At 41.6% G+C, this 14835-nt stretch overlaps 1 protein-coding gene across 5 annotated transcripts in view; it reads left to right on the forward strand.

Moving 5' to 3' along the window:
• ATP8A1 (ATPase phospholipid transporting 8A1) overlaps positions 1-14835 on the forward strand; it is a 263767-nt gene that overhangs the window by 143355 nt on the left and 105577 nt on the right. For 3 of the 5 annotated variants that reach the window (XM_077279834.1, XM_077279833.1, XM_077279837.1), the window contains 4 exons: positions 235-312; positions 405-493; positions 2866-2910; positions 10232-10304. In XM_077279834.1, coding sequence (XP_077135949.1) covers positions 235-312; positions 405-493; positions 2866-2910; positions 10232-10304 — 285 coding nt within the window. The remainder of the gene's footprint in view (positions 1-234; positions 313-404; positions 494-2865; positions 2911-10231; positions 10305-14835) is intronic. The other 2 variants (XM_077279835.1, XM_077279836.1) reach the window with 1 other exon arrangement.

Here is a 14835-nt window from a genome sequence, read left to right on the forward strand (position 1 = left end):
TTCCTGTGTCACCGCTGTGCTCGGTACGCCACAACTGTCGACAGGTTGTCAGGAGATGAGCGGCATTACCACATGTGGACAGTTGTGCTGTTTTGGATGAGAGCCGTCATGTCTTTGTAAGCCTGTACCACCCCTATAACTTGTCTGTCCATTCATCCCTCCGACATATGAAAGCATTAGGGTCATTCGATATGTTATGTTAATGTCCGCTCCTTGTCCTGTTCTTCCCTGTAGGATATGGACATGCACTATGAAGCAACAGATACCTCCGCCATGGCCCGAACATCCAACCTCAATGAAGAACTGGGGCAGGTACGTCTACCCAAAATCAGTCCGTTTGGAACTTTCCCTTTATATAAATTTTTTTCCAGACACGAATTTCCTTTTTTCGTATATATTTATAGGTAAAATATATATTTTCCGATAAGACTGGGACTCTGACCTGCAATGTCATGCAATTCAAGAAGTGTAGCATCGCAGGAATTGCCTATGGGTAAGTAGAAATTCTTAGAAAATGGTTAATGTGACAAGATGCTTTGTAAAGTCACTTCTTCCCATAACACCTGCACAGATTTTTTTTCCTACAGTGCATTAAATGGGATTTACACAGCCCCCTGACTTGCATTGTACTTCACTTAGCTATGGATTTGGGGCACATTTGTGATCAGGTGTACAGTGCACCCCTGACTGATTCCTCCACAGTGGCGGACTCCCTGGTTTTCCCAGATGACCCTAGTTTCTGGGTGTTTTTGGAAACGGAACCCATAAGAATTAGCCGATCATGCCAGCAGCCACTTTATACAAGGGGTTGTCTCTTGTGTACTCCATTTAACTCGTTAATACATAATTGCAAAATGCCAATAACTGGCTCAAACTCGTGGGCAGATGTTGAATCGGGAAGCCATGCTCTGAAGTTTGCAGAATTGGGATTAAAGCCCTGAAGTTTGCAGAATAGGGATTACAGCTCTGAAGTACATTCAGCTTGTCATTGGTGCACTGTATTTATCAAATCATCCAGCTCCACACCAAGTGGGAAACATTCAATAACGCCTCTGTTTTTTTTTTTTTTTTTTTAACCCTCGCTCTTTCTATACTTTGGAGTCCAATGGGCGGTCCTAGTTAGTGATTGACAGCAATCTTTGTATACACTTGAGTACATGAATGACTTCCTGTTCCAGATTAGGACCCCCCCATTACAGATTAGGACCCCCGTTACAGATTAGGACCCCCCGTTACAGATTAGGACCCCCCGTTACAGATTAGGACCTCCCGTTACAGATTAGGACCTCCCGTTACAGATTAGGACCTCGCGTTACAGATTAGGACCCCCCGTTACAGATTAGGACCCCCCGTTACAGATTAGGACCTCTCGTTACAGATTAGGACCTCCCGTTACAGATTAGGACCTCCCGTTACAGATTAGGACCTCCCGTTACAGATTAGGACCTCCCGTTACAGGTTAGGACCTCGCGTTACAGATTAGGACCCCCCGTTACAGATTAGGACCCCCCATTACAGATTAGGACCTCCCGTTACAGATTAGGACCTCGCGTTACAGATTAGGACCCCCCGTTACAGATTAGGACCCCCCGTTACAGATTAGGACCTCTCGTTACAGATTAGGACCTCTCGTTACAGATTAGGACCTCCCGTTACAGATTAGGACCTCGCGTTACAGATTAGGACCTCGCGTTACAGATTAGGACCTCTCGTTACAGATTAGGACCTCCCGTTACAGATTAGGACCTCGCGTTACAGATTAGGACCTCCCGTTACAGATTAGGACCCCCCGTTACAGGTTAGGACCTCTCGTTACAGATTAGGACCCCCCGTTACAGATTAGGACCTCTCGTTACAGATTAGGACCTCTCGTTACAGATTAGGACCTCTTGTTACAGATTAGGACCTCCTGTTGGACACCTAAGCATCAAGAGAGCTGGGATTTAAATAAATTACGTTATACTGAATCTCTTCCCACATCTTGATGTCATTGTACTCCTCTCCTCCTGTAACAAGCTGCCCACAGATTGCACAGCATTTTCAAAGTAACAGGTTCCCATTAAATGGTGGCTTTTAAGTTGAGTGGCCATTGAGGTACAGGGCGCCTATTAGGAGACTGTACTGTCGGATCTACGTCAGAAGTCGCAGTAATACCACGGATAATAATACCGCAATATACTGGATAGATATAATAATTCTCTGATTGGTAACCATTTCTCCTTTTAATGTTAGTCTTTCCTATGTTTTAGTCTTTTTGACCATTGATAAGTGATCAGTAATCCTCTCCTGTTTGGGCTGTAGCCTTAGTGAGCTGCAACAGTGGAATAGAGTAAATCGCTGATATATATGACCGATTGGTGGCAAAAGAGAGAAAATCCAGACCAAGGCCTCATTCTGATGTCTGTTTTTGTGTAACACATAATACGGACCGTTTTTCATCAGTGTACTGGATCAATTTTCATCCATTTTGGCCCCAGTGCCTGTTTTATCATAATTGTGACATCTGTTTTATTTTTCCAGTGTGCAAAAAAAAATACAATTTCCAATCCATTAATCATTAAAAAAAAGAAAACCGACATCCATCAGCATTCCACTGATTTGAATTAGCGAGTTTGATCCATGATTCAGATCAAAACTGCAATGTCTCCTGTTTTTGTTCTTTTGAGGACACGCGGTCTGAAAAACCAGACATATGAACCGCTTCTTAGATTATAATGGGTATGTTTTCTATCCATGAAAAAAATATAGATAGAACACAATGTAAAAATTGTAAGTTTGATTGCGACCTCACGCTTTTTCTGTGTAATGCTGCTCGGTGAGTTTAATTCCCCCGGACAATGCTTTTCCTCTTTCCTTCTTGTGCAGTCACTGTCCAGAACCCGAGGACAATAGGTATTGTGAAGATGACTGGTAAGCGGGCAGGCCTCCCTCCGTTGCATGCGTGCATTGTGCTTGTCCTCTCCAGCATGTTACGAGTCATGTGAATGGGGAATAAAGTTATTTTTTTTTATAGATGCAATACTGAAGTGCTCTTTTATAGTTAACAGTTTTGATATTTTAGCCTTTTTCCAAAATATGTTCAAGATACAGTGATATTATCAATATGGGCTTAAAGTGCAGACTCTCCACTTTAGTTTGAGGGTATTCACATCCTAAATGGAGTAAGGGTTTAGGAAATAGTTCTTTAGTATGTAGCTGCCTTTTTTTAAAGGAAGCAATTTTAATTGGACAATTATCTAAAGTGCTTGCTATGGGGGCTGCATGGGCTATTCCCTCGTTAGTCGTTGATCAATTAAGCAGGTAAAAGGTCTGGAGATGATTTCAGGTATGGCATTTGCATTTGGAAGCTGTTGCTGTGAACCCACAATATGCAGTCCTCAATGGAAGTGAAACAGACCATTAGGCTGAAAAAAAAAAAAAAAATCCATCAGAGAGAGCTGAAATGTTAGGAGTGGCCAAATCAACAGTTTGGTACACACTGCAAAAAAGAGCGCAGTGGTGAGCTGGGGAACTCAAAAAGACTGGGACATCCATGGAAGACAACAGTGGTGAATGATCTCAAAATCCTTTCTATGGTGAAGCAAAACCCCTTCACAACATCCACTCAAGTGAAGAACGCTCTCCAGGAAGTAGGTCCTTCAGTATCTAAGTCTAGCAAAAAGAGAAGACTTTATGAGAGAAAATTCAGAGGGTTCACCACAAGGTGCAAACCATTAATCAGCCTTAAAAATAAGGCTAGATTAGACATTTAAAGAAAAAAAAAATCTAAAGAAGCCAGGCCAGGTCTGGAAAATCATTCTTTGGACAGATTAAGCTAAAATCAACCTGTACCTGAATGATGGGAACAAGAAAGCATGGAGAAGGCTTGGAACAGCTCATGGTCCACAGCACACCACATCCTCTGTAAAACATGGTGGAGGCCATGTGATGGCGCAGGTGTGCATGGCTTACAATGGCGCTGGGTCACTAATGTTTAATGATGATGTGACTGAAGACAGAAGCAGCCGGATGAATTTTGAAGTGTACAGGGCGAGACTTTCTGCTCAGACTCAACCAAACGCAGCAAGGTTTATTGTGCGGCGCTTCACAGTACAGATGGACAATGACTCAAAACTGTGAAAGCCAGCCAGGAGGTTTTTCAAGGCAAAGAAGTGGAATATTTTGCAATGGCTGAGACAATCACTAGATCTCAGCCCCATGAAGCAGCATTTCACATAAAGGGGTTGTCCGGTCCAAATCGTTTAGTGTGCAGTCACTCTGTGTGACTGCAGACTTATGAACCCCCCGTATAAGTGTCGGAACTGAGGAACTGGACAGGTTCTGGCCGGGAGTGTGTGTAACACATACATACCTTCCGGTCTCTAATCAAAACCAGCGAATCCCCCCCAGCACACAGTGTGTGCACTGGGAGGATTCATAAGTCTGCAGAATTATCAGTTTAGACCAGACAACCCCTTTAAGACAAAACTTAAGGCAGAAAGACCCACAAACAAGCAACCACTGAAGTCAGCTGCAGTAAAGGCCTGACAAAGCCTCACCAAGGAGGAAGCCCAGCATTTGGTGATGTTAATGGATACGGACATCAGGCTGTCATTGCCTGCAAAGGATTCTCTACAAAGTATTAAAAATGAACATTTTATTGATCGTAAAGTTAATTTGTCCGATTACTTTTGAGCCTCTGAATTGAAGAGGCTTTGTAGAAAAATGGCTGCAATTCCTAAATGTCTCACAGGATATTTTTGTTCAATCCTTTTAATTAAACCTGAAAGTCTGCACTTCATTTACATCTCAGTTGTTTCATTTTAATTAATAAAATAATGGCCTGCAGAGCTGAAATCACAAAGCTTCGGTCACTGTAGAAATATTTCTGGACCTGTCTCTGTGCCACTCGATTTCGGAGTCCACCTAGAAGATGGCTACACTTCTTTAATCCTTTCGTCAAAAGTGAATGTGGAAAAATTTGTATGTTTCTTAAAAACAAGCGTTCCGGAGGTCGCTGCGCACATTAAAGTGATTTTATAACATCTGACCCTTGTGGGCTCTTCAGAGTGTAATTATCCCTGAGCCGTGTGCGGGGACTCTCTGGTGTACGAGTCCAATCTGTTCAGTTACCGCCTCTTTGCTTTTCACGGCATGATTACATAAACGACGCACATGTAGAATATATTATATGGTGTTGGTGGCACTTTGTGTAGGATCTGCTTGTGCCCGTAACGTTTAGGAGGTTTAATGCTCATTTTATCGAACGAGGACATGTTGACATTTCTTTAAACACTGATTCTGACACATTTTTCAGCCCCAAAATCAGTATGAGAACAGCCTAAATTGTGATACCCGTGGTTTTCTGTGCTGTTCGTTTGGTGTCGATTTTTCCTATCAATTTTTAATGGGTTACTCTAATATTCATTTATGGGCATTGCTGGATAGGTCTGGTAAATCCAAGCGATTTTGTAACTTGCTGCTTGTTAAAATTTTCAGCCGTTCTTGAGATATTAACTTTTTTTTTTTTTTTACAACTGCAGGTGTCTCCATTAAAATTGGGTTAAATACATGAAAAAAATTAATTACCAGTTCATAGGTTCACTTTAAGGGAAACCTAAAAAACAAATGTGTGGGGGCAAAAAAATATTAGTTACAACAAACATTCCCTAATTTAAATTGTATCGGTTATCAAAATGTCAAATAAAAACTCTTTTTTTAAAAGGCATTATGTGCCACACATGCACATGAACAGTTTGTATACGCATGTTACTACATATATGCGCTCCTCTCTTATAGGTGCTAAGAAAATTGCAATAAAAATCCCTGTTTTTTTAGTCATTAGAGTTGAGCAAAAAGATTGCCAAGACTCTGGCTGGAGTGTCTGGCCCCGGACCAGAACCTTCTCCACAGGGCTGCTTCTGATTAATCAGCCTAACGTGACATTAGGGCGAGAGACCTGCACAACGTCACACCGGTCTCACTGATCAGAAGACGCCAGGAATGCCAGCAGGTAGATTTTCAGGGCCCTGGTCCACTGGCCACATCTGTAGTCCATGACCACCGAACCAGGGTCCTGCAAATCTTTACTCCATTCTAGTAGTAGTCTTACATCCAAGCGCTGAGAAATAAAGCTTTCAAGTCGGATGCAAAATAGCATGAAAGAGCATTTGGGGGCTTGTCAATTTACTTGAAGTGCATCATTAATGGGTTAACTTTTCAGACCACTTCAGTGTCATGGCCTCCTTCATACCAGAACTATAACGACTATGACTAATGTATTATATAACATTCCTGGCCAATCAATACAGACTACATTTATTTGCAGTGACTTGCGAAAGTATTCACCCCTTTGGCATGTTTTGCTACCGCACAACCTGGAATTTCACAGTTTTTTTGAGGGTTTGCGTCCGTTCAGATAAAGAACATGCCTACAACTGTGAACATTTGGTTTTCTTTTTATTGTGAAGCAAACAATAAATAGGACAAAATAACTGAAAACTGCAGTGTGCATAATTTTTCACCCCCTAAACTCAGTACTTTATAGAGCCTCCTTTTTTCAGCAATTGCATATTCAAGTCGTTTTGGATAAATCTGATCTTTCCATATCTTGCCACAGGAATTTTTGCTCATTCCTCGAGGCAAAACTGCTCCAACTCCTTCAAGTTTGCTGTTCTCCAGAGGAAACCATCTATCTTCAAGTCTGACCACAGATTCTCAATTGGATTAAGATCTGGGCTGTGACTATGCCACTTCAAAACATTTACATATTTCCCCCCAAACCTCTCAAGTGTTTCTTTAGCAGTATGCTTTGGGTCATTGTCTTGTTGGAAGGTGAACCTCCATCCCAGTCTTAAATAGCTAACAGACTGAAACAGGTTTTGCTCAAGAATATCCCTGTTTTTTGCACCATCCATCTTCCCCTCGACTCTGACCATTTTCCCGGTCCTTGCTGCCGATAAACATCCCCACAGCATGACACTGCCACCACCATGTTTCACTGTGGGGATGATCTGTGTTGGTTTCGCCACACAGCAGTGTGTTGGTTTCGCGACACAGCAGTTACCTTAGTGGCCAAAAAGTTAAATTTTGCTCTCATCTGACCATAGCACCTTCCTCCATATGTTTGGGGAATCTTCCACATGTCTTTCGGCAAACTGAAAATAAGCCTTACAGTTTGTGTGTAAGTAAAGGCTTTTTTTGCCTACGCCTCCATAAAGACCACCTCTATGAAGTGTGCGGCTTATTGTGGTCATATGGACAGACACTCCAGTCTCTGCTTGGGATTTCTTCTGCTCCTTCAGGGTTACCTTTTGGTCTCTGTGCTGCTTCTCTGACTAATGACCTCCTTACCCGGGCAGAGACTTTTGGTGGGCAGCCCTCTCCTAGCAGGTTTGTTGTGGTGCCATGTTCTTTCCATCATCAGATATGGAGTTGGGTTATAAAAAAAAATATCCTAGACTTGTACTTCTCAACAAGTTTGTCCCTGACTTGTCAGATCTCCTCGGTCTTCATGGTGTTTGGTTAGTGGTTCCTCTTGTTAATGGTGTTTCATCCTCTGTGGCCTTTCAGAAAAGTTGTGCTGACAGACCATGTGACTCTTTCACTCCTTTCACTAAAAATGTGACTTATCAAGGTAATTGCTTGCACCAGAACTTTTGAGGCTACACAGCAAAAGGGGTGAATACATATGCACATGACAATTTTTAGTTATTTGATCCCATAACTTAAATTCACGTCTATTCACTTCACTTGACCAACTTAGACTATTGATGAATCACACACAAGTTATAATAATATTGAAACACAGGTTGTACTATAACAAGTTAAGTAAAAAGCCAATGGGGTGAATACTTTTACAGGCCTCTGTACCTGTAGTCCATAAGTTTTCCATCATGGTTCAGATATTTTTGATAACAAAAATAACATTTTGAACTGTAAAATTCTCCTCTGTTGACACGTTTGTCTGAATTTCAGCTTATTTTGGTCTATCAAGGCTCGCACACATAGCAACTCAGTAATCATAGGAACAGTCCCTTTACTGACAGGACTAATACGGGGAGCAGCATTGCCACTTCAGCTTGTCTGCTGAACCCCGCACTTGTAAGAGTGAGAAGCCCCAAAACACGTCAGCAGATTGTCAGGACATTCTAGGAGCTGAGGCCTCCCAACAGCTGGGGCAACAAAGGCTAAGGCTAATTTGTATGGGGACCTCCCGATCCTCCCTAGCAAGTGATGTCAAGGGAGATGAGGGTCAGGCAGCTTGAAGTTAAAGAGCATTAAAGGGATTACCTAACCACTGCCATAGCCATCACGTTCCACTCCAATCACCTCCAACAAACAACTCAAGTTGTAGCATTAAAGGGAATCTGTCACCTAATTTTTCACATATAAGCTGCAGCCACCGCCTTTAGAGGCTTACCTACAGCATTCTGTAATGCTGTTGATAAGCCCCCGATGTAACTTGAAAGATAAGAAAAACAAGTTAGATTATACTAACCCAGAGGCAGTCCGGGTCCGATGGGCGTTGCAGGTCCGGGTCTGGCACCTCCCATCTTCATGCGATGACTTCCTCTTCCTTGCTTCCTGTCGCGGCTCCTGCGCAGGTGTACTTCTCTGCCCTGTTAAGTTCAGAGCAAAGTACTGCAGTGCGCAGGCGCCGGGAAAGGTCAGAGAGGCCCTGCGCACTGCAGTACTTTGCGCTGCCCTCAACAGGGCAAATCAGTACGCCTGCGCAGGAGCCGCGACAGAAGCAAGGAAGAGGACATCATCGCATGAAGATGGGAGGGGCCGGACCGCCCATCGGACCCCGGACCGCCCATCGGACCCCGGACCGCCCATCGGTGAGTATAATCGAACTTATTTTTCTTATCTTTCAGGTTACATCGGGGGCTTATCTACAGCATTATAGAATGCTGTAGATAAGCCTCTAATGACGGTGGCCGCAGCTTATATGCGAAAAATGAGGTGACAGATTCCCTTTAAATGATTGGCCATTGAGATGAATGGCCATCTATGCCAAACATGAACACTCTGAGTCTTACTAGAATGAACGTTTCTGCTTATCTACTTTCCGTTCAGGGTTATTGAGGGTCTCTCTAGTGCCACTTGTTCTCCTTCTTTGAATAAGGCTATTTGGATAGCTTTTTTTTTTCCCAGGGAGCATTACCAGTCCTATAAGCCTCCCTACGCAAGCTTGGTGCTCTATGATTAGACCTCTGTCAAAGACCTCTTACTCTTGTGATGGGTGGTCAGACTCTTTGGTGAGCTAGATCATTTGGCTCCACTCACCGAAAAGAGTTGGCACCTTTAAATCTAAGATGGATTCCTAGTAAATGTGTCCACACGCAGGTGAAAACATCCCGTATATAAGGTAAAATCACTGCAGTCCAATGTGTTCGAAAACCCTGGTTGAAAGCCACTCGGAAACTGCAAGCGATCCCATTGTTTGCAGAATTGAGCCGGCTCTTTCCGCCTGATTGATCAAGAACGGCCCATCACTATGTGGTATATGCAAATCTGCCACTTTGTCCCACAAAATAGCTGCATACAAAGGGAGTTCTTTTCATTTTGGTGAAGATTCTGTTTTGGATTTATATCCTAAGTCATTAAAAGAATCATTGCCTTTTTGGATTACTACCTCCAAATGGTGACATTAGAAAATCCTATTCTCTTCCTCTTTGTAGAGGCTATTTGCTCTCCTCTGAAGAACATGTACACCTTTTGTGTTAGTAAGTGCATGCATGTTGGGTTGTGTAATAGAAGTGGTCACCACTAAGGGTATGTTCCCACGGTCAGAAACCGGCAGCGCTTTGGACCCAGCACATGTCCGCTCTGTCCAAAATGCTGCCGGCTTTTGAACGCAGGTGATTCCGCATGTGTTCATTGAACCGTGCACTATCACCACACCCTATACATTGTACGTGGACATTTATCTTGCGGAGACTGAGTGTCTCCACAAGATAAATTAACATGCTGCAGTCTGGAAAGACGCACCGCATGTCTGTCTCCGTAGGGAAGCCGGAGGCATCCCAGCACGCATAATACAGATGGGATTTCTTCATTTCCCATCCACTGTGCTGTAACATCTGGCTGCTGCAGGTTGGACCCTGCGGATGTACACGACGTCCAACCCGCAGCGTTTCCTGACCGTGGGAACATACCCTAGGGACTATGCACTATATTAACTGTTAGTTATTAGTTACTTGTACCGGAGAGTTGTGATACAGACTTCTGTATTTTTTCATTTCAGGCATGAACCACCAAGCAGCGATGGCGAGGGCTTTCAGGACACAACTTTATTGGAAAATCTCGAAAATAATCATGTAAGTTCTGTGGACCATAAATTGCTGTAATTGGGTCTAACAAATCTTGGGATCTATGAGACCACATAACACAACATTGGTTGCATTGAAATGTAGAATCCATTTATACTTTATATTTTTAACAGCCAACCATTGTATTGTGTGATCCCATTGTCATTTTTTTTTTTTCTCTGCTCACTCTTTTGTAAAAGTGAACATATTATAAACTTTCATTGTTCACCTTTACAACTAATTTTTTTTTTATTATTCCAAATGGATTTCATTTTCATGGCTCAGTTATAAAATTGTGTGACGCACCTGTGGGTTCAAGGTGCTCACCACACCTGTAAATGAGTTCCTTGAGGTGTGTAGTTTCAAAAGTGGGGTCACTTGTGGGGTTTCCACTGTTTAGGCACATCAGGGCGTCTGCAAATCTGACATGGCATTTGCTTTCTATTCCAGCCAATTTTGCACTCTAAAAGTGAAATGATTCTCCTTCCCTTCTTAGTGCTGCCATACGCTCAAACAGTAGTTTTCCACCACATATGAAGAATTGATGTACTCAGGAGAAACTACAAAACAAATTGCTTTGTCTATTTTCACCTGTTACCTTGTGAAAATGCAAAATTTGGGGTTGAAGCAACATTTTTGCGGGAAAAATTTATTTTTTATTTTTTTCTCTGCTCAATGTTATAAAATCCTGAGAAGCACCTGCAATTTCAAGGTGCTCATCACACCTCTAGATAAGTTCCTTGAGGCGTGTAATTTCCAAAATGGGGACATTTATGGGGGGCTTACACTGTTTAGGGACATCAGGGGCTGTGCACCGCGACATGGCATCTGCTATCTATTCTAGCCAATTTTGCGCTCCAAAAGTTGGAGTGCTCCTTCCCTTCCAAGTCCTGCTGTGCACCCAAACAGTAGTGTTCCACCATATATGAAGTATTGCCAAACTCTGGAGAAACTGCACAATAAATTGTATGGTCCATTTTATCCTAGTACCCTTTTGAAAATGCAAAATTTGGGGCTAAGACCAATATTGTTGGGAAAATGTCCAATTTTAATTTTTTCCTTACACATGGCTCTAATTTTGATGAAACCCGTAATGGTTTTAGAGCGCGTTGAGGGGTGTAGTTTATAAAATGGTGTCACTTTTTCTGTATTTTTTGTCATGTAGACCCCTCAAATCCACTTCAAATGTGATGTGGTCCCAAAAAAAAAAAAAAATTTGTAAACTTTGTTGGAAAAATGAGATAATGCTGATAAACTTTTAACCCTTTTAACTTCCTAACCAAAAAAATTATGGTTTAAAAATGATACAAATATGAAGTGGACATGTGGGGAATGTTGTCTATTTTGTGTGGAATAACTATATGGTTTAAGGGCATAAAATTAAAAGTTTGAAAATGGCAAAATTGTCAGTCAAATTTTTGATATATTCATCAATAAATGCAAATCACGTCAACCTAAATTTACCACTAATGTGAAGTACAACATGTCAGAACAAAACCGTCTCAGAATCAGTGGTATCTGTTGACAAAATACTCAGAGAACACCCAAGTATGCTCGGAAAACGCGAGTAACGAGTACACTCGCGCATCACTATGAAGCAACATAATCCAGATCACCAACCTTTGAATCCGTCGTCTGGTCACTACCTGTTACTGGCCTCATAAAATCACACTTTATTAGCCCTCTTCCAGTGCTCATCACATGCCTTTAAATTTTATTGCGTGTATATGTCAAAGTTCAGTGCATGCATTTTTCAGAGGACAGATAATTTTTTCTTTTTAATCATCTCTAGTCTTAGCAACTCAACGTTCCTGATCTTTTGTTAATTCATAATACATTTATTTAATTTCTAACACTTGTGGTCTCATACCAATGTACGATAACCTATTGTCCTTGTGGCATATATAACAGATCATCCTGGGTTAGCACTGCTCTGTGCTGGGCTGAACTATGAATACATTGGAGCTTTGTGTAGGTGCAAATTAAATTGGGCGCAGAGGGACGAGGTGCACAGGGCTGTCAGGGAAGGATATAATTAATTGTTATAAAATAGACCTCAGTGTCAGTACATCTGGGAACAGTCTTAACTGGCTGAGGAATACACTGTTATGAGAATAATCATTTCATCAATAAAGTAACCGGTTATGGTTCTGCTAACGCTGTAACTGGCGGATGGTGGGCGCTATATGCCTATTATAAAATCAGTAGTCCTAAAAATGACCCATATGTAAATAACATGTAAAAACTTAAAGGAATGTGTCAGCAGGTTCTTGCTACCTCATCTGAGAGCAGCGTGATGTAGGCAAAGAGAAGCTGAATCTAACGCTGTATCACTTAGATTACTGGGTGCAGTGGTTCTTACACAATCTAGAGTTTTTAGATTTAGCAATGAAGCAGAGCTAAGATAGGTAACCCCGCCCACACGAGGCTCTGTATATACAATGTCCATAGTCAGGGAGCTGCCTATCGCAGGAAGGGGCGTGTCAGTCCAGGAGAGCTGCTAAGTCTGAGAAGTGATAAGTTACTGGTGCTAAAACAATCATTGCAAGCAAACAAAACCAAGGAGATTGATAAGACAGGCATTGCTGAAATCTGTGTTTTAACCCCTACAGCATGCTGTCTTGAGATTACATAGCAAAAACCTCCTGACAGATTCCCTTTAAGAATTACTTATAGAAGTTATTTATAAGGTGCAAGTATAATTACAATAATTGCATATTCACATACTGTGGTCATTTTCTTGTGGTTTTTGACTCCAAACATAAAAGCTTTTAGTTAAAGAGGACCTATAGGGTCTGAGAAACGGCAAGTGACAGAAGGTGAAATTATAAAACTTTTTTTTCAAATAGATAACGTTAGTAAATCATATGATTTCTCTATTACAGTATAACAGATGCAGGTTTTACTTTTATTTCACCAGGCTATGTGCAGGGTATAGTGAGAGTTTATTCTCTGGGAGATAAACTGTAGGGGTGGGAGGGAGGGACTCTTTACTTTATCTGAATGGTAAGTGGAGATTTGTGCTCAGATCTGGGCAGGATTATGTGCCTGTTTTGCGGTTTAGTCAAGTCAGTGGTCCATTGAATACAATGGAAGAATTGGTTCACCTAAGTTTCTCATAAATTTGAGAAAAGTGAAGTACAAATGTGGTAAATTAGCTCACTAATGCATGCAATGGACAGGCAAAGCTCAAATCTGGCAATTTTCTTCACCTCTTTTTAGAATGATGAATTTTACCTTAGATTGTATACGGTAGTTTTATTCCTTAACCTTGTATGAAGCTGTATTATGCAGCCCAGCTAAAAGGAGGATACAGCTGTTTTTAAAGGGTTACTTTGCAAGAAGATGAGTTTCTTCTAATGGGATAATCTACAAGAGGACACAGCTGCTTTTAGTGGATTAATGTGCAACAGGATGAGATGGCTGTTTCTGCTGGGTTAATTTGCAAGATGACAACATAGCTGCTTCTAATGGGTTAATCTACAGGAGGAGAACATAGCTGCTTCTGATGGGTTAATCTACAGGAGGAGGACATAGCTGCTTCTAATCGGTTAGACCATATTTGCACCTAGGATTTGCTTTGAGTTTGCATCATTTTACAGTACAATACAAATAAATAGGATTTTAAAAACTACGTATACATGTAGTGGAAAATGTCTATATAAGAGCAAAACATACTGCAGACTTTCAAATATGTTACATGCTGATTATTATTTTCACTGCATATTTCACCATATTCAATATTTTGTAATGTAGTGAAGGGAAATGCATGTCCCAATCTGGAATTCAGATTCTACCACGGATTTTCAGCCATTCCTGTTACTGCTTGTAGAAATGTATGAATAAATTGACGTTTGGATGTCACCAATTAGGGGTTTGTCCCAACTCTAACATTACCCAATCAGTGCTGCTAGTATTCAACCATGTAGGAGTGCACCCCCTTCATAAATGTAACGGTAAAACCGGTAATGTCAGTTTACTCAGAACTTTCTATCAGGAATATCAAAAGAACGGCACAACACCGGAAAAATGCTCCAGAATAGTTTTATGGGAGAGTTCCGGTATTCCTAGAATGAATAGGTCGTCTTTAAATTGCCATTATGCCACCACTTGCAGTTAATGGATTACTTCTGACGTATGTTCAATCCGGGTCTGACATTTGGAGCCTTTACTGATCCTATATCAGTTCTTTGGCCTTTCACGGCTTTTTTTCCTGCCTAGAAAATCCTTACTACCGGTTTGTTTAGGGATCTGCAGCCTAGCACATTCTCTTGGGAGGTAGCGGTGCTGCCGGTGAGGTGCAGGGAATGACTGAAGGGTCAGCTGCATTGAATTAGTGCTGTGGCCCCCTCTTTTTATTACTTTGTCATGAAAATAACCCTTTACAAATTGAAAATTGCAGATTGTCGGGCCGACGTTTATAACACGGTAGAAATGAAATCTTGGCTGGATGTCGTTGCAGCGAGAAAGCAATATCCCTCCGTTAACCAGTATTAATAATGAATGTTGGCTGTATGGTGGGGGAATAAGGTTTATAGTG

This window comes from Ranitomeya variabilis, chromosome 1, assembly GCF_051348905.1.
Source record: "Ranitomeya variabilis isolate aRanVar5 chromosome 1, aRanVar5.hap1, whole genome shotgun sequence".
Taxonomy (NCBI): Eukaryota; Metazoa; Chordata; class Amphibia; order Anura; family Dendrobatidae; genus Ranitomeya; species Ranitomeya variabilis.